Genomic DNA, 21495 nt, shown 5'->3' on the forward strand with positions numbered 1-21495 from the left:
TTCAGTTCATGCTTCAAAGTGAATTGGCTGTCTTGGCAAGACAATGCCCCAGAAACATACCAGTGGGATTTACACAACTCTGTCTTGTAATAGACCAGGAAGCTTTTACAAATGTTTATTAGCTCACAGAGTACCCTTAAGAAGGGAACTCAAGTGCAGGCTATTTTCCACCAAAGCCTGTTTCAGCAACATATGGTATAATCAGTTCCAAATTAATCTTCATTTGACGGAGAAGAGAGTCAGAAAAAAGTCTGTATTAACCTTTTGCACTGGAGGAGAGAACACATAAGTCAATTGCTGGTCAGCAGGCACAATCGGAGGTTAGACATTGTCACCGCCTGAACAGACAATGTCACTGCAGGACAGGCAGCTGACACACACGTGGGTCACCTGCAGGCTCTTGCTCACAGAAACACCCCACAAGCTGTGTGCACTACAAGCCTTGACAAGGTCAGATGGAATCCTGGGTCCAGTTTCCGGCACAACCTGTCAATAAAGACAGCCATGAAATGGAGGGTGTTTGCAATGAAGAAAAGGTTTGGGGAACAAAGGGCCTGAGAGACTTTACCTGCCCACACGTGAAAGAGCTGCTACAAAGAGGAAGGGAATAAACTGCTCGTGTTCACACGGGCACAGTAGAAATTAAGGTGTTGATACCACATAATAGATTTTAGAAAGTCTCCTTTTCCTTAAATTTCTTTCTGATGGCAAGGTTCTTCTGAGAGCTGATATGGCAAAATAAAGTCCCCCTTACCCCAGAATCCCAGGAATTAATTTATAGTTTGCAGGTCAGCAGACCAGCATCAGTAAAGACGGTGAGGTGGTACAACTTCTGTAACTACACCTTTGAATAAATGCTGTTGACAAACAAGGAGAAAATGCCATCTATCCTTCAACAGCACTTAATTGGCACCTACTGCAGTGGTTTGTTGCCTAAATACCACTTACTGCACTTTACTTCAGTATATGAGTATCCTTTAATAATGTAGCAGATACATCAGTTTCATATTTAAGAAACATGTTGCTATATAATGAGATTGCATATTACATACTATATATATTTAATAATTGCATAATGTAAAATTAATCTGATAGCCCATTACATGCTCACCCAATATCTAGATATTCTCTCTGCTTTTAAAGGCCATAATATTTTTAACCTGCCACTTTATGAAACCAAGCAGTTAAAAGAATTTCAATACACACTTTACATTGTATATACTTATATCATAAATATTGATTGCTGTGTCTTCTAAATAGTATTCCAAATACCCAACTTGGATCTTATAAAAGTTCTTGCCATTTCAGCTTTAGAAGAATGTCATCAGTCTTGACAGCTGACTGATTTGGATCTCTGGCTACTGCTAGATGATTATATAAATTGTGCTAAAGATAAACTTTTCCATTATTCTAAAATCATAGAGCTGCAGGATTTCTAATGTACACTTTACTAATTTTTCCACTGGTCTTAGATTTGTGGTTTGAGAAAGCAAAGAAATATACTGGGAGATATCCTTCCTCATGACCTTCTGATACATGAGGGAAAACTGAACATCATCTACATTTATACTAGATAGTTTCCTACAGAGGACTATTATAGTCAATTTAAACTATTCAACAAGTTATCAGATCAACTTTTAATGTAAATCTTGTTTTATTTACATAGGACAAATTCTACTGGATTTTGCTTTGGTTGATTTGGAGATACATGTCTACAAGATAAGACAATTTTTTACTTCTTCATATAAACCTACCAGTTCCTATAAACAATGGACATACATGGCTATTTACAGCATTTTCCTGTCACACAAGAAGAATAGATACACTATGGAGACCTTAAGATATTTTGTTCATTCAACCTCAGGAAAAGAAAATCTCATAATGGTAAATTCCATCGAGTTTGTAAGAACAAAGATTTTGTTATGATACATCTACTGTGATGACAGAGTGTGTTCTCTGCTGATAAAGGCAGGCAGATTGCCAGGATTATGTGTGCAGATTAACAAATGCAGACTCGAAATGTTCTTTTGTACTAGACTGGAGCAGCTGCTGCATTTTGGGGAGTACAAACTGTATTCCTTCAACAGTCAGTGTGGTTTTGTCCCCTTGTTGCTGTGTGTATGTACTACACAGAGCTGGTAGTGAAGCTCTCCTTATGTTTACATGACTGACCCACACCTCCTGCTAAAAGCTGCTCACTATTTTCCATAATAGGAAGAAAGCAGTGCTCTTCAACTGCCTGCTACAACCATGTAAGATTTTTAGCTTTGTGCTAGCCAGTACAAGGGATTTCTCTTCCTTACCATGATTCAAACAAACTCATGAAGAAATTCCTTCTAGATAGTCTGTAAAACAATTCACAGATACCTCTTTTCCTAATAGCTCAGTTAGTGTGCTCCAAAATATACTTAACCCACTAGAAGTAAGACCATTCCTAAACATTTATTTAAATAAACCTTTTCACATATTTGAAGATACAAAGAAAGTTCACAGCAGCAAACCAACAGCCAAAAGCCAAACTACACTACATAACAGTGCTATTGAAACAGGAAGAAAATGTTCTTAAACTGTGTTTAACAAAATAGACCTTCTTTCAGGGTTAATGAAACTACTTCCTGACCTTTTTAGAAAGCATTTTATACGTGGTATCTGGTATTCTTTATGGGCTTAATTCATGACATATTTCTTTCATAATTTATTCCTCCTTTTAACTGGTTTTCTTTTTGTGCTTCAGGACTGGATTTTGGTATGCTTTCAGATGGTTGTTTTGGGTTTTTAAAATTAAATCACCACCATCACCCCCTTCTCCACCCCTCCTTCCCCCGCAGGTTAAAATCACCACAAGATGGAATAATAACTAAGAACACAATCAGAAGCTCTTTGATTGAAAACTTGAGTTTGTTCAAGGCAGAACAACAACTATTTTGCAAGGAAGTGAACAAGACAGACAACAGAAAATAATAATGCTTTGCATTATCTTCTCATGAGAGGCATAAGGCCTGACTTTGGGAGGTACTACCTTCTCTTGAGGTTCATTTAATTTCCTGTCATTATTCCACAAGCAGCAGTTTGATTTAGTAGATCATGTATCTCGTTTGGAAGACATATTGCAATATTCTCTCATTTTAGTAAAAGATTAAATGTAGTTACCACAATTTTCTAAGCATGATGTGCCACTATTTCTAAATATTTCCTACTACGTTCAGCTGGCAAAGGCCAGTATAAGGACAGCCTTGTTTTATTTACATAGGACAAATTCTACTGGATTTTGCTTTGGTTGATTTGGAGATACATGTCTAAACTCTGTAAACATCAGTATCCATCAGGGATTTTATGGTGGTTCTGAGAAAGCACCTTCAAGGCAATACAAGGAGCATAGTTTATTCAACAGCTCTGCACAACTGAAATCAACCCTACAAGAACTGTTAAAAAGAACAATCAGATTTAGTTACCTTCTAGGCAAGAATTCTTAGGAATACAAGTTTGAAATGCCAACTACAGTGCTGGAAACCTAAGACCAAAACACTACATAGATTTTTATACTGAAATTAAGGGTGCTGGATTAAAAAAAAAACCAACAAAGCACACACACAAAAAGCAACAACAGCTAAAATTAAAGCTAGAGAAATCATCGAAAGCCATTGGGTTTTTAGCATTAGAGCTGCTGGAAAGGACCAGGAAAGCATCCCTCCTTTGTATTCTTTATAGACACAACTTTGGTGTCAGTAGCTTTGCTAGCTTCCATGTTAGTCGCCACACTTGGTGCACAAGCTGAGCAGACAGCATTCCATGGAAACCCAAAGAATGTTGCAGAGGCCTTTGTAGTTACCTAAGTCTTCTACAAATTTCTGATATTGATACACAGAAGTACAACAAACCATACTATAACTCACACTGATAACCTGCATGTTTGGCACTCACTAAATTCTACACAATCATACTGCAGAAAACATCCCAAGACACAAAAATAAAGCATTTTCTACATACAAGAAAAACTTTATTAAATACAAGCAGCAAGCAAAACAAAATACCCAGGCTATGAGTCAACAAAAATTGCTTGGAAAAAAGCTATTAGGACATTAAGTTCTGTGTTAAAATGATACGTGCAGAATGAACTCCGTGGAGAGCTGCAGCAGTTCCTGTGGCCCAAGAGTGAACTGGCACCCTGTGTGTGTGAGCCTGGTACCACACTACTGTGGCAAACAGGTGCTGACTGAAGTGGGATGGTTTATTTGACACAGTAAATCCAGCAAAAATGCTGGATCCCTATTTTCAAGCAAATGAGAACCTTATGAGGAATGCATGTGAAGAGATGAGACCAGAAATGTAACAAAAAATGTGGAACCTCTAAAGATTACATTTTCCCAGCCCAACCCCCAGCAGACTGGTTCTACACAGCACATCAGACTCACTGAACTCAGGTTCCATTTCACCACTATATTTGCTTGTTATTTTAATCTTCTATGAAACATACTACTATCAAAGATATATCACAAGGCAGTTAGAATCTGGTGCTTTAACTAACAAATTATGGTATCCACGGGCTCAAGTCAAGTAACTGCAAATTCTTTTTATATGTCTTCATCTAATAACTAATTTACAATAGCATGGAATGGAAACTTGTTGCATCATGCCTAAAACCAGAAAAAAAAAATTCTTCAGGGCAGAAACCACATCTTACTTTGTTCTGTGAAGTGCTTAGTACATGTTGTGTTGCTTTCCAGACCAGAGTTAAAGGAGCTGTACAGCCTGGGAGTGCAGAGACTGCAGCATGTAGCTGCAAGTAACCGGGTGAGCTGCTGCAGCCCTTCCTCAAGGAGAAACACACCACTGATGAAAGGCACTGTCATTTCCAATGAATGCAGTCTGCCAGGGAGACCAAAAGTCTGGATTGCAGGATGAGTTAACCACTTACTGTCTGTTATCTCATCCAGAAGGAGAGCCTGGTTCCGGCTGTGGGTACATACACACCTAGCACTATCAATCCCCACTCCTCCTGCCTTCCACAGGAGTTTCGCTGGCGTGGATTAACTCCACAATCAGTTCTGCACAACAGAAAAGCAAAACTGGTGCAAAGGTCCCTGGACTCACCTCTGCTCCCTCCTCAGGGGATTCACTTCAGTCAGCTGTGCTCTAGTCCTGGGAAATGGGCTTGGCAAGTGGGCTACCATAGGTGTGATCCAAGAGCCCAACTTGCAGGTTACATGCTCAAAAAAACTGCATTTGTGCTCCCTGAGATGCCTCCCCACACTGCAAACCACGAGAGCAGGAACTGGAAGAAATACAGGTGTTTGCCCCAAACATGCAGTCCTGATGACTACTAACTAGCTAACACAGGAACACCTAATTATACCTCAGTTACAGTCCAGATTCACAAACTGCTACAGAGAAATTACTGCCAGACTTCCTCACAAGATGTCTTCAAGGAAGAAGGCAATTTGCAGCTACATGGATATACAACTTGCATCACAGCACACTACTTTTTATATTTAAACCCCATACACACAAATAATGGATCAGAATTGAGAAAGTAGCAATTTTTATTCCTACCAGCTATTATGGACTTACTGCTGGGGTTTTGCAGGAGCCTCTCATTCCCTTTCCATCTTGGCTGAAAATTGTAGAATTTTATGAAGGATTTAGGTGTTACCTGATTAATGACAATAATTATACATGGGTGTAAGTCTAAACTAGCTGCTCAGCTGGTTGACTTTCTTGCAACACTATTTTTCTGAATTGAGAATTCAACTCTTGACAAAAGTTATGCTTTTCGATTATATTAGGCTTAGCATGGCTTTTATACTTTCCCCACACTGAAAATATCAAAAATATTTGTATGGCATATTTTCTTGGATATTTATACACAGGGTATTCACTAACCTTTTTCTAGTCATTAAATTTTATTTAAGAACTAAATATCTTCAAATGCCTTGCAAGTTAATAACTATTTTTTGTAGTCAGCTAAGAATGTTTTATCAATATAGAATAATAAGCTTAGGCAAATAGATTTTTCTGATGCAAATTTGGTAAAAGTCTGTAATATTACTGTATCTCTACATCCCCTAACAACACTGGTTTTAAACAAGTATTCAAGATCTGACATTACTACTCCTCAAGCTAGAAATTCAGATCGTTTTGGCCCTGTCACATTAGCGACAAAAGTCCACTGCTGGGGCAGTTACACAACTTCAGTTTCCCTGCAAAGTGAACTGAGATGCTGATTTTTGTATTCCTTTCTCCTCATGGCAGAAGTGCATTGCAGGGACTTGAGAGAAGGAAAGCATTTCTTAATTCCTCTCTGAATCTGTTTATTCTTCCCTGCGCTTGAAGCAAATTGAAAGAGACCATATGAATACCAAGTGACCAGCCTGATTAAAAATCAGAATTCTTGTAAAATGATTTGACATGGAAAATAAATTACTCAGTTAATATAAAATTCTTGTTATAATGGATAAACTTGTATAAAAGACTGCTCTGACTTATCCTGCAAGATATATATGTTTTTAAAACAGAGATCCAATGCTTATATGAGAAAAAATATATAAAAAATCCAAATTGCCTTCCTTTTGTGTATCTGATATTTGATGGTTTAAGTCACTTTGGGTTATGAAGGAAATACAAAATTTAAAAAAATAAATCAGCATAGAAGAACAAAGTTAAGCTTGACTTGAATACTGATCTATGCATAAGCTTTAAAAAACTATTGCATTATTATCAGAATCATGCTGAATTCTTATGCTATTTCTGATTTCTATAGCAGGTCAAAAATCTCACATTTCCATATGGGGATGCCTGCTGAAGACAGATTTTTTTTTTAAAGCAATTGGAACTTGCCAACTGACAAAAATATCTTTGCAAATTTTTTTACAGCTTAAACTTTTGAGACATCAGATAATTCCTTCTGTACGAAGTATAATTTCCAGGAGAAAAATACTCTGGTTCTTGGTTCAACACTTTCAGTTCCAAGCTCTAGACTATTTCTGCACTGTTTGAAGTCTAGCAGAGCAGAGCCAAGACCATATACATTTCAACGAGAAGAGAAAAAACATGCTATTTGGTTCTTTTGCTCCCCTACCAAAATTAAAAACAGGATGATCCTATCAAACACAGAGTTAACAAAAATAAACATAGAATTAAGTTTTAATACCTTGCACTACATGGAGAACAGAAATTGAGATACCACTGAATAACCCAGTTTTTTGGTTTCACCAGAAATGAAATAGGAGATGTGAACAAACCAAACATGAGAAAGAGTAGAAGAACGAATCAGACCACACAGGGGAGGCTTTAACAGAAGCCTTTGCTGCCATGGGTTAATTTCACGAGTGCCTCTTTCCTACCATGCCACCAGGGTGAACTGATCTGATACATGCATACACCATGTATGTACACACACAGAGAAACACAAGCACAGCATCTGCAGCCTCTCAAGGGAGATACTAATGCAGCCAAGTCAGTCGTGACTGACGAGCCAAGTGCCATCTATCCTGAGCCCAGCACAAAGCAGCACATCCATGCGCTAGACTTTTCAGACTTAAATATGTAAGGTGCTTCCAAGAAAAGTTCCACCTAAGAGAGAGAGCAGACCAAAATGCCTGCTTCAATAAATAGTCACATGTGAACTAAGTCAACAATTAATCCCCACAGACGTCACTGTGCAAACATCCAGCCCAAGGAATTCCAAGTCTGTTGGCCACAGCTACACACGTTATAATACACGTGCAAAATTAAAACATTCCATACTCAAACCTCTTTCCATAGCTCCATTTTATATTTTAATTCACCCCTTTTCAGCCAGAAAAAGTACAGTACATCTGAGAAGGTAACAAGAAATATCCACTAACAAACACCAACACCTTTCCCCTATTCCTGAGGAAGACAGACCAGCAATGGGAATGACAGCCATACTATGTTCTATTAAATTACTCAAAATTACATTTTACATTGGTTTAACACAATCTGGTCTACGAGAGGAACATATGTGTTAATTACAAACGAAAACTTTCTGTTCTACATAACTGAAAAAGAAAAAATTATTCCATGCTCTAAAACAGGATATACATTTAAATTTGTGAGACTTGTAGAAACTGACATATGGGATAATAGGAAAGGGTATTGGAAGGCACCAAGGGAAAAGACTGTCAATACTGCAACAGCCAGATTTGAAGTTCTCTGCCAACTTCACTAATAGTATAATAAGGAAAAGGGTTGAGGCTTTCCAATTAAAATATAATGCTGCTGCTAGGAACTTGCATAGGAGCAAGAGCGTGGTTTGACAGAGTAAAACTCTTGGGCTTGGGACGTTAGTATGGAGACTAGAGCTTCACAGCCATTTCTTTGGTAGCTGTTGTTTTGGACAAGGCTGTGTTTCTGCCCAAGCCAGTTGTGTTCCCTGTCCTTGTCACAGCCCAGCTGCCTGTGAACTGACAACAGCAACAGTGCACCCATCTGTGACTGGCACTGGAGTGGGGACCAGTGCCCCAGGCACAATAGGAACCTGTGGGGACATCAACCCTTACGATGTTCATGTGTCAATAACTTCCTGCTGATGTGTCAATAACTTCCTGCTGACTATACCTAAACAACACTGGAAAAACACACAAACAGCCCCACAGGCATGGAGGAAATAGAAAATGACTACTGAAACGCATTTTAAGCAATATGAATTACCAAAGCAAACATCAGCAAAGCAAACCAGGTAATACTGACACCTTTTTTTTTAACTGAGAACTCTAGGAAGACATGACTCTTACTACTCTTGACAGGGATCACATTAAAAGAATCAAATGTAACCAGAGGCTCATAAATGCTCATAACCTTATTTTCCTTCAGAAGCAAGAACAGAATTAAGTTGTGCAAAAACATAAACAGTCAGAAAGTTTGTTTCTTAAACACTTTGACTTCTGTGATCATTAGGAACGCTCCTAACCACCCACAAGTATTGCAAGTATCCTGCAAATTTTTTCATTACTCAGAAACATAGAATTATTTAGATTGGAAAACACCTCTAAGATCACCATAGCTATATTCATTTCCACACACCTTCATTCTAGAGGCAGCTACAGGTCACTGACCACAAATACTTTGTTTACTTAATTTATTCTCTATATTAGATATTAAATACAAAAATAAAAAGGTGAACATTTTAAATATATCACTTTAAATTAAGTGAAATTAGCATCTTAGTCTATCATTCTGCCATTTGTTAAACAAACATATGTAGACATCCTTTTTACAGGTAATATTTTATAATTCAGCTCCAAACAAAGCAGAAGACCCATAACTTAGGAGCATACTAGTAGAATCATTCATCACTTGAACTAATGTTTTAATTGGCAGTTATAGAAAGACATATTTTTTGTTACATGTTTTACATTGACTTAATGTGCAACAGGTGACTCTTCAATGTTACTAGGCTGAATTGCCTGCCATTAAAACTTTTTTTCAAGCTTTTAACTAAAGATTTCTGCCCAAGAATAACGTTTTCAAACTTTCCCAGCACAGAAATATTCACTTCCAGTCAGTGCTGTAAAACTGAAATCAAAGTGATCATATTATCACTGCTATATTTAAAAATGTAACATTTTAACTAAGTAGGAAGATAGGTGTATTCTAGCATTAATACAGAAGAAATACAGCTGAACTAACAGCTGATGACATGAAAAAAAAAAATCCTACACCAAAACAATTATAACCTTCCCAGTAATGAATCCCATTGAACTCCTGTGAAAAATACTTCAACATAATGATGCAATTTAAAAGACAGATCTGTAGGTAATGGGAGATGGAGAGAAGAGATGCAACACACAAGCTTGGAACACTCACCATCTGAATTGGTTTTTTGTGAAGATCTCGTTCGGTCACCAACTTTTCTTGGTCAGTGACATAAAGGCCTTTTTGTGCCAGGGCTTGTATAACAGCATCATGACCTAGAAGTGGTTTTGCAGCATCACTCTTGAGAATAAGGCTCCCAGCACGACAGTAGAGCTCGGCAGACAGCAGCAAGTTAACAACAGGTGGTTTAATGTGCTCCTGGTCATACTGGTCTGTGTAAAACGGTTCTCGGAGCTCTTCTGGAACATTTTCTACGAAACACAGAGAGCACAAGTCAGTATCAGAAAGGACAGTTACAGTATTAGGGGATTTTTAAAAACTATATGTGAACCCAAAATTATCTTAAAGAAATCTTAACCGAGGGGAGGCCAAAGTCTATACCAGCAATTATGTTATGAAATTCTGGGGAAAATTTCATACAAAGCTAATATTTGAACTATAAATAGAAATTTGTGAAAAATTCAAAGTGTCTCACACTAGAAAGGCCACAACAGAAGACCAACCTGTGGTTTACATCATCATTACATTAAAATTTCTTGGCTTCTCCAAATACATGCCCAAACATTCTCATTTCCTTTGGCATACTATTATATAGGTCAGACATATAAAGGCAGGACAACACCCATTTAAACACAAACCCTGCACTCTATTACAATAACAAAATGGAACTGAAACATTATGTTTCAGCACAGAAAAATTCAAGACAAAAAGCAGCCCTCTAGTTTCTGTATATGCAGGAGAATTTTGATTACTAAACTGTTTATTTCAAAGGTCATGCATCACAGAATGATGGCAATTCAGCAGTTAAGCATAAATAGATGGGCTTTTGACTGAAATTAGAAGAATGGAGAAAGAATTAAAAATATTATCACTTTCTTTCTGACTGAGTTCTTATTGGCCTTGCTGTGTTACTGACTTCCCTTAAAACTGTGGTTTTCCTCCTTTTTCAGCAAGCTGGCTTAGCACCCACAGAAAGCTATGCAAGATTTTGTTAAATCTATGCTGAGATTTACAACTCCAAAATTAGCATTCCAAGACAATCAACAATTTTTTCAAAGACTGTACATAACACGATACAGGCAGACTATACCTGTCTACCACAAATGGAACAACTATAAATTAATTAAATATGGTATTAGATCAAATAAAATTAAATCGTGAGTCAAATGGAAAATAACTTTCAGATTTTCAGGCATACACACTGCAAGATGCTTCATTTTCCTCTTGGAAGAATTTCATTCTCTATTGTTGTAAAATTAGTTGAGCCAACAACATTTATGGGATAAAGAGCATGTGATTCTTTTCCTGAGTCCAAATGCAAAAACCCTATTTAATTGCTAGACGAAAAAAAGAGTGCGTAGGAAAGCAGTGATGCAACCCTAAGTTGCTATTCCCTTTGCCTTCAGCTGGATAAATGGCTAAACAGACAAGGTTTGAATCAGTCTGGAGTAAACAGCCCAGTAAGGGTGGAGCAGGAGAAGAGAGAGAAAAAACAGAACATGCCATCACAAGATAATGACAGATTATCTTCTTTCTCATACATATTCTATTGCAGTTCGTGTGCTTCCATGATGGGCTCTGGAAGGTGCCAGCTGCCTTCTAGTTGTGAGGGAAGACACGCTTTGTAGAGAGCAAAAAGTGAAAGAAATATTAACACATGCTTTAAAATGCTAGAAGGATGGTGGGAAAGGGTAAGATACTGCTGCTTCTTTTGCCAATTCAGAGTATCAAGGGAAAGAGATATAGTTTGTCATTTGCTTAAACCATGAGACTAAATTTGGCAAGAAAACTGACATCTCTGCTTTAGAATACAGACCAAAATATACCATCAGCACAACTACTCTGCCCTTTAAAACACAAATCTAATGCTTTTTATTACCATCTTGTAAAAAAAACCCTACTTTTTTACAAGATGATAATAAAACTGCTAACAAAAAGATCTACTGGTGTCAGGAGATATTTCCATCTTCTCTTCCACTTCCCAACTTCACCTATTGACTAGGATCCAGGGTCATTCAGTACATCACAAAGCATTTCTAATTGAGAATCTCAGAGCTGCTAGATACCTGCTTCCCCAGGTATTGTTTTCATCTATCTTAATGCTACCTGACCTTCTTTCTTTTCCCTGTTTGCCCACACACTGTCTATTTAAATATTAAGCTCGTTATTTCTGAAGTCCCTAATGATCCATCTCTGGTATCAGGAGCTCAATTCTCATCAGGACTTTATCCTCTACAATTCCAAATGCCAACTTTTAAGCATCTTTATGCTACTTCTTCAAGCTAGAGAGGATTAGAAAACTTTTTTTTTGTAAATATCTCACAATGCACAGACAGCAGATTTTGCTTTTGAAAAAGACAAAAAACCCACAACAAAACCCCAAACCAACCAACCAAATAAAAACCCAAATCAAAACCCACACACCCCTGTTTTGAAGCAGATGAGAACTTCAATGGGAGTGGGGGGAAACAGAAAGGAACAGATAAAGCCAAACGTAATTTCTTAGAAGACTTAAAAAACTCTCATTCCAATATGAAAATAAAAAAACCTCTAGAGGCAGGAGTACTTAGCTACACTCAAACAGAAGTCACATACTCTGTGGTTCAGATTCACTAAAGACAAAGACAGATTTCAAGCCTGAAAATTTGAGCCAGAAGAGAAATCTCAAGACAGTAAATAACAAACCCAATGCCTGTTAATTCTCATCTTCTGTATCACTGAAGCACACACTAAAGAGACAAGATGCAATAAATACATTTATCATGAAAGAATGACATCCGCTGCTGGGATTTAGTAATTAAAAACTCAATGCAATTAAAAAAAAAAAAATCAATGACTAGCAAAGGCAAACAGAATTATTTGTAAAGCTTAGTTCTGCTTCTGAAAATATAGAAAAAGACAGAATGACATGTATGTCATTTCTTTTATTTCATTGGCGTACACAAAAATAAATCTGGAAAAGAAACTTATTGGTCTTCATAAAAATAAAATCAGAAAAATAAAATTATTAGAAAAATAAAATAAGGAAACAAAGGGCTAGGAAGAGAAGCTGTGGCTACAGGCATATTCTGAATGTATAAAAAATGTGAAAGCATACAAACAAAATATCTCTAGTGCAACAAGATCAGAATTCTTTACAAAAATTCCTGTCAGACTTCCCCTCTGCACAGGCAGAAACATGGCACTTTCCCCCACTTCATAACATATATTAAACTGTTTGATATCAGAATAGCTCTTGATAGGAGATTCAAGATATGCTCTCAAGTTAGAGTTTAAAAAGGAAACAAAAACCCCCAGAGTAGACAGGTAACAGACAGAGAAAACTCTATCTCAGAGTAGAAGTCCTTCCAGAATTGGCATGTGCTGCCTCTGGAATCCTGTGGCAGGGAATTTCAAGGCTCCATCCAGTTCTCAGCAGATTACCAGAACAATCAGCAGGGTCAAAAGCCTTTATTAACAATTCTGTCAGGACTAGAGATTGTTAAACAGGCTCTGCTAGGCAGGGAAGAATCTTAACACTAATCCGTGATGTGTGCATTTTACCAGTCTTTCTTTGCCCAGCTGACAAAGAGGAATCTTTCAAGATTAAATTCTGAGGCAAATGACCCGTTCTAAAATAAATAGAACGAAGAAATAGAAGAAATTGTTGCACATATTGCCATAAAGTATCACCTGACCTTGAAATCCCTGGTAATTATGTCAGAGGGGTGTATGGGGACACCGAGGGCAGTGAGCTGAACACACGCAATGCGTGTGACACCAGGAGACTGGGGGCAGTGCTGGAGACAAGGGGCAGGATCTGCCCGCGCTCTGCCAGCACCAACGGGCCTTGGAAACATGGACATTAGGAAGAAAAAATTATTTGTAGAAGACTAAGATATAACACAGAATTATTTAATGAAAATTCTAATACCTTTAACCACCTCCTAGTGCAAACCAGTAGATGAATGTATGCCAAATCTTAATGGACTTGACTGTTTTCTGCAGGCCAGCAAAGGTACACTTCTGCCAGGAAGTGACCGTGTCAAGTTACCTCATTCAGACTCCCACTTGCCAACAAGGATTCTGGTGCCATATTTACAATCTGGGCACAAGACAGCAGAGCTTGCACAGAAGTGAAGGGTCCAAGAATTGAAAACAGGTCAGAGAAGACAGAATTATATTATTTAACTTCTGGTGAATTTTTTTTAGTGGACTGAATAGAAGAGGGAGACAATTCAATTTACTATTTTATTTTGGAGACACCATCAAGAAACAAGACTTTTAATCAGGAAGTGGAAAACAAAATGAGAGAGTAGAGATTACAAAGTAATTTTTATTTTTTTGGTTTGTTGAATCAGTCTGCCACTTCCATTGTTGTTGGCTAGCAGGCTTGTAGGTGTACTTCTGTCTAGAGACAAGTATCTGGAAGGCAAACACCCAATTCATGGCACACTCAACCTCAGTATAATCATCCTTAGCTTTGTCCACCTTGCTAAGATGAACTCAAGGGATTCTTGAATTTAGCATCACAGAAGTACTATGAAGAAACAGATCTTACCCTCCTGCCTCTAGATGCTACAAAAATAGATCATTATCCACTGCTTCAACAGCTGTTCTGCACTTAAAAGGGACTCCTCATCCAAAAAAGGAAACAAAAACAAACAAAAAACCTCAAACTAAAACAATTTAAAAAAACAAAACCCAAACAAAACCCTAACCCCCCTCCTCCCAAAACCCAAACGCAAACCAACCCCAAACATTTAAGGAAAGAACATGCACAGGGTCAACTTTCATACCCTAACCAGACTTCAGTTGTTCTTTAAACACTGCAAATCACAAAAGAAATGCTCTATTGTCACACTAAGTGGCTATCCCATTCAATATTCTGCCTTCAGTAGCACAACATGGAGTGCTCCTCACAAAACCTACAGAATGTGTCTGGTACTGGCATTTCTTATTAAAATGGTAAGATTAGCATCTAATTTACTAAAACCTGTGTATTGATTCAGGTTTTAATAAACAAAAAAATGACTTAGAATTAACCCTGCCAATAAGGGGATCAATTTTCATTAACATAAATGCCTTCAGAACCTATTTTTGGGAGAGGCAAGGTATGAGAAATGTAAAGATAATAATACAATTATAATCCTATCTCACCCAGCTAGCACCTTGATGACTATTATAGACAAGTAATGATTTAAATATCCTATGAAGTATGGAAAAAGCTGTTTCAGAAAACAAGAGATAAACACTTCTTGAACTTATTACTAGACTTCATTAAGCTAAAGAAAACGTTTTGCCAGCTATAAGTAGATAGATGTGAATGGACACATCTTCTCTGGTATCTGGCTTACAGGTTCTCTTAGCAAAAGACTGCTTTTAACTTTTATTAAAAGAAAACATGTAGGAAACAGCTAGAACTATACAAATCTTACATTTGGCAAATAGACGTCAAAGATTACATCTCAACTCTGTAGCAGAAATGTTTATTATTACCACCTGATGCAGTAATAATGCATTGTCCAATTGCACAAAATAAAAAGGAAGGGGGAGGTGTAACTCACTCTACTTTTCTTATGAAATCTTGCATTTTCCTCTTCTATCCTCATTTTCCAGAATGACCAGCAAAAACAAACATTCAGAGCTCTCAGTTTAGCAGAGCAAGTATTAAAAGTTACTAATTTCAGGAGTGGAATTGTATCTAAGTTGTGCTAGCTGTAGAATGGAATTTACATAACATCTTATTGAAAAAGTGACACATTCCTGATCAACAGCATACAAATACTCTTCAAGTTTGAATGAGCCACCTTCGAACATGGAGTCTCTCAAGTAACACAACAGATGACCCTAAATCATAGGGTGAAGTGGGAAATTTTAAACTATATCTTCAGTAGTAAATACAATGGTGGTCAAAAAATATAAAGAGAAACCAGGTATAGGGAGAAGACATATATTTCATCTCATCACCTGAAATCAGTGAGCATTTGGCTACAGTCTCCCTGTCAGATCTGTTACATTCTGCAGACAAGTACTTAGAGTTAAAGCAAACAGGCTCAACTGAGTCTTTGAAAGATTCCATATCCCAAAGGAGGTCCATTGTCAACTGCCAATCCTGCAACTGTCCCCTTACTGATCACCTTCCTTTACAGGTGTACACACACAGTACAACTTCAGGACTCTGTCAAACCTAACAGGTCCAGAAGTTCTTACAATTTTATGTATTTACTTCAAAAAAAGTGATCTACAGTTAAACTACATTACAAATGTGTTCTACAGAAAGGAGTGATACACCCACCTTCCAAGTTAAACATCTCAGTAGACGATCTGTCTAATCCACTGATTTTAGTAGGACCGACTGAACTATCAATTTGTCAGCAACTATTTTAGAGAGGTAATGAAATCTACATAAATTCTCACATGAGTCTCAAACATTTGTTTTGAAACTCCAAACCCCTCTACAAGGTTTTGCTACTGCCAGACTGAATACAAGCGAAGAAATGACTTCTGCTAGAAACAGGTTAAAATGTGGTCTGACCCAACACAACAGATGAGAGTATTTAGCTACAACTTGTTTCTGTCAGATACACAGTGTTCATTTCCTCCCTTCATGGCTCTATTGGCAACATGGGCCAAGAGCAGTAAGTAGCTGCATACCAGTTCTGAGAACATTAATCATCAGGAGAAAGCTATTTTTAAGTTTCTTGGGTAATATTCACTTGCAGATGATGCAATTGTACTCTATTGCTTCAAACACCTATTAAAGATACATTTAATGTTAAATTTAAGGTTAAAAGGTATACAGACTATCTTATTTTGACTTTGTAAAGCACAAAAATGTTTAGGACAATTGCTCAGACTTTTGCAGCTTTTACTTTGCTTTTAGTTTATTCCTGTCAAAAAAAAAATCTTCTCCTAACCAGTTAAATGTATTACTGAAGCAGAATAATATATTGTGTGGATACTAAAGCAGCAACAGCTTTAACTTGATTTAAAACTGTTCCCATATTTTTCTAAAAATCAGACACAGATATACTCTTAACTTCGTAACTAAAAATTGGATAAAAAGCTGTTTGAAAAAACATTTTCCAAGAGTACTCAGATGTCCCCTACCAAATGGGAAGAACACGTACTTCCAGGTTCAAGAGCTCACATCTTTCTTCACACTAGACAAGGTTGTAGAGAAGTGATTCCAAGCTAGAAAAGGATTGAAGGCACTTTGGAGGGTAAAATTATAATTGAAGATAATTCTGATAAGTGGAAGGAGTGGTTTGAAAATAGGATGCAGTTATGTAAGTATAGCTGCAAAGCAGGAACCTACAACAGTACAATTATAAGATGGGAACAACTGAGTAGGCAGCAGCTCTGCAGAGAAAGATAGAGAGCTACAGTGAATCACAGACTGCATGAGTCAACAATTCTGGGCTGATGCAGAAATGGCAAACATCATATTTTAGTGAATAAATAGGAGTATTATAGATTAGAAATATGAAATAATTTTTCAAATTTACCTTGTATTGGTAATGGTTTAGCTGGACCAATGGATCTAGATTTAAGTACAGAGCTCATGTAAACCAATCACAGGAAAAGATTATACAAAAAACCAACCAAGCAAAAAACCCCCCAAACCAACCCCTAATAAACACAGAGAGCAAAAAAGTTTGACCTACAAAAAAGGAAAAAAAGTCTGTTTTGTCTAAACAATATAACAGACATTGCATTTATTATATATTCATATATATTATATGAAAGGTGTTATAAAAATGCAAGGTGCCCACCATTGTCAAAAGCACCAGGAAGAGGGTAAGTAATGTCTTAAAAACTTAGCAGAAGACATCAAGATTCTGTTCAAACATCTAAAAATAAATAAGGTCCAACTCGACTAAAAGACATACTGTTGAAAGTCTATAATTAGAGATTTTCAAAGAACAGGCTAAACAAACATCTGTCAAGAATGATGTATATATTTTTAGCTCAGCCTGTCTTTAGGAGCATGGATGGATAACAAATTTTTCAGGCACATTTTCTATTACTATAGCAGACTGAGAAGGCAAAAACTTCACATTGCAAAATAGTGAAATGCACTTCTTTTGCTTTAGAAATAAAAAGAGCACAGACTACCACAACACCGAGACATTTTTCAACTTATTCCTATGAACTAAGTCACATCATACTTTTAAGTTGAAAGTTATAGTGTCTATACAGTTCACGCAGTTCTTTGGGAAGAAATTGTTCTATACTGAAAAAGTTAACTGCCAGCATTGGGAGACAAGGCTGAAATTAAGTATTTGCAGATTTAATTCCTAAGTCGAACATTCCCCCTTTTATTCTTCACACTTGTTAATTTTCCCTCTTTCAGTTACTGCAAGTTGTGTCACTTAAACAATTTGATTATTACAAAACATTTAACCTGACATGTCCTTACACTGATATATAATCCTACACACCCTCAACACTTAAATATTAATTCCTTCTTCAATTAGCATTTCTTAAACAATTCTTCATACAAGATGCCTTCAACATGACTGTTAATACATTCTTACTCTCCTATGACACCTCACTAATAGGACAACTTCTTTTGACCTGCCTGTGTTGTGGGCCAGACTCTACACTTGCAGTTGAACCAGGGACAATAGCAATAGACAAATTTTCTCTCAGTTTTTGGACTCAGGTATCAACGAAACACCAGAAGTCATCACTAATGTTAATGAACAGTACCTATTTCAAAGTCTTTTTGCAAGAGCAAATCCACAACACATAGTCAAGCTGTAACCACAACTCTGTATTGAAATATGGTTTAAGACTGTGAAAGCCATCCACTGAAAGATGTACCCCTTTGATACATAAAGATTTTGATTTCTGTAATGGATACATGATTGTAACAACCTATGCTTTTCCTTAATGAAAGTGAACTGCATTACTTTGTTTCATAGACGGTAGGGAAAAACCCTTCACCTTCCCCTGCAGGCTTACAGAACTTCAATACTTCAAGCATAAAAAAAGAAATAAAATGTGGCACCCCTAAACACACCAATCATCCTTTGTATTTCCTCTGTACAAATGTATATAGCAATAGTTAGAAGACATGACTGAGGCTGTGATTTATTCCCAAGAACTAAAATAATTCAGCAAACCCAAACTTCCTTCCTTCTTGGAAAAGGTGAAGGCCAGTTCTTCTGTTTCACTCTGAGTATAAAGGAAGTGTTCGTACTGCAGACATGCAGGTCCTGTATACTGTCTTTCCCTACTTCAGCCAAACTTTTCTTTGACGTTTCTAGCTACATTAACCTAGTGGAAGAACTGGGACCAGAAACACTACAAATGTGTGTGCTTACCTCTCTTCCTACTGTTACATTACTGCAGCGTTTAGAGAGCAGATGGAGCAATTATTCCCTCTAATCGTGTTTAATTTGAGCATCTCAGAACAACCCCAGTCATGAAAGGAAAGAGTAAAGGAATTTGTTTTGGATCACACTTTCTATAAAAAGTAGCAGAAAAGTACCCTGCAAGTAGCTTTACACATCCAATACAAACTCCACCAGAATGAACCAAGACATTTCAACCATACGTTGAGAATCTGTCAAACTCCAGTAGAAAAAAGTTTTGAGGTTAGAAGGCTGGGTTATATAATTGCACAAGCACTGTACACTCAGAATCATATGAGTACCCTCTAGAACCAAGCTACCTAAAACCATAATGATCCCTGAAAATGTTCCATTAAGTACTTCCAAGAATTTTCTCTACTATTTTACCTCTCACACCTGCACAGCTAATAAAGCCATATATCAAAATATTACTTGTCCAGATTTCACAAAGAAAAGCAAGTAGAGTTTATTGACAAATCTTCATATGGAAACAATATTTTGATATTTTCTTTCTTTTTAAAGTGATGCACTAATTGAAATTTCACTAGATTCTAGATTCAAGCAATGTAAAGTGGCTTTTTGGAAGCATTGCATCAAATATGATGATTTCCTAGAAGCATGTCCCATAAAGACATGCTAAATACATGTTAACCCAGGCTAAGTACATAACAGCACCCTGGCCCTAAATGTAAAGAGTGCAATACTCCATAAGGAGGAACCTTTTCCTGTTATTTTATAAAAAACAGAGGCAAAAGTAATGATTGTTGATATCTACCTCACCTTTCAAAAAAACCCATTATTTTTAATCAACAGAAAATTAAATTATTACAATACTACAGCTACACTAAAACTAAAAACCACAAACAACAAGTAAACAACCCCACCTCCCCCCAAAAACTAAAAAAACCCCAAAATCAAAAACAAAACCCTAAAAAATTCCAAAACAAACAAACAAAACCCAAACAAAAAAACCCCTAGCTTGGTAAATTTTCAAAATGCTTCCTTCTGAAGACATCTCCAAGTCTGGTATTCCTCAAGGCCCAATAATATTTCAGGCACAGAATAATAGGTCTGGTATTCCTCAAGGTCCAAGGTTTTCAACGACAGAGCACTGATGCCTTTTGGAGGCATTACAAATCGATTCCATTTATACTTACAGACAAGGAGAGCCTTCTGTATTGTGCAGGCCAAAACCTGGCACTAAATGCTCTTTTCCCTGAAACCTTTCTTAATGCTTAATCACTCAAATGGCTAGAGGCTACTGTCACACATGTCAGAGCTAAGAGCACGCACCCATTGCCATTGCTAGCCCCCAATTCTGCTCCTAAGAAATACCAGGAAAAATTTCAAGATGACAGACAAACGCGGATTGCTGAGGTTTTTTTGCATTGTAGAAGTGTGACCAGAGTAATAAATAAGATACCATTTACAGAGATCGATTCACTCAAGCAAAACAATAGGAGTGCCAACACGCAAAATTTACTTTCTGATGGAAACAGTGGGAGTACTCCAAAAAGACTAAGTGTAATTAAGGAAAAACAAAAGAAAAACAAAAAACCTCAAAAGGGCTAAGAGATCTTAAGGATAAGGGAACAGACCAAAAGCATTTCCCACACATCTCCCCCCCTGCTCAGCTCCTCAGGGAATGGCTCGCACGTCCTCAGTAGCGAAGCAACCAAGCAGGAACCAGCATCAAAGAAAGGGAAGAAGGAGACGCCACCTACCTGTCCCAAAGGCTTTGGCCACCAGCCAGGCCAGATTACAGGCGATTTTCGCTCGGGAGAAATCATAATGGTCAAAGGGTTTGATGGCAGGAACAATGAAAGTCTTCCTCATCTCCTTGGCGTCTGCGGCATCCCCCATCTTCTCACAGGACCCCCGGCAATTGGGAACTTACATGGTTGTTCCTCCGTCCTCCTCCGCCTCCCACGGCCGGGAGAGCCGGCTGTAAATACGCCGACGGCAGCTGAGAGCAGCGCCGGACCCAGCTGTCCGTAAAGGGCTAACACCGCCTCCCGCCTTTCTCCGCACAGGAATGTAGCCGAGTCCGAGTGTCCTCTTCTTCCTCCTCCTCCTCCTCGCTCTTTGTCTCAATTCACTCGAGCCGCCGTCCCTTCGCCTCCAAAAAAATGCCCCCGGCGGCCCCGGCCCCGCGTTCCCTGGGGAGACCCTGCGGCCAGGGCTGGGCGCCCCAGGCGGCCGCCAGTCCCCCGGCCCGGGGCGGGAGCCGCCGGCAGGGCCCCCGCCGCCGCCGCAGGCCGGGACGCGGCCCTTCCCAGCGCCGGGATGTCAAAACGCCGGGGTCCGGCCCCAAAAC

At 37.9% G+C, this 21495-nt stretch overlaps 1 protein-coding gene across 4 annotated transcripts in view; it reads right to left on the reverse strand.

Annotated features, from left to right (window-relative positions):
• CAMSAP2 (calmodulin regulated spectrin associated protein family member 2) overlaps positions 1–21077 on the reverse strand; it is an 80867-nt gene extending 59790 nt beyond the window's left edge. For 2 of the 4 annotated variants that reach the window (XM_038143832.1, XM_038143831.1), the window contains exons 1-2: positions 20903–21077; positions 9826–10085 (exon numbers count right to left, since the gene is read on the reverse strand). In XM_038143832.1, the coding sequence (XP_037999760.1) occupies positions 9826–10085; positions 20903–21041 (399 nt within the window). In that variant the 5' untranslated portion in view covers positions 21042–21077. The remainder of the gene's footprint in view (positions 1–9825; positions 10086–20902) is intronic. The other 2 variants (XM_038143829.1, XM_038143830.1) reach the window with 1 other exon arrangement.
• Positions 21078–21495: the final 418 nt, after the last annotated feature.

Source organism: Motacilla alba, chromosome 8, assembly GCF_015832195.1.
Source record: "Motacilla alba alba isolate MOTALB_02 chromosome 8, Motacilla_alba_V1.0_pri, whole genome shotgun sequence".
Lineage (NCBI taxonomy): Eukaryota > Metazoa > Chordata > Aves > Passeriformes > Motacillidae > Motacilla > Motacilla alba.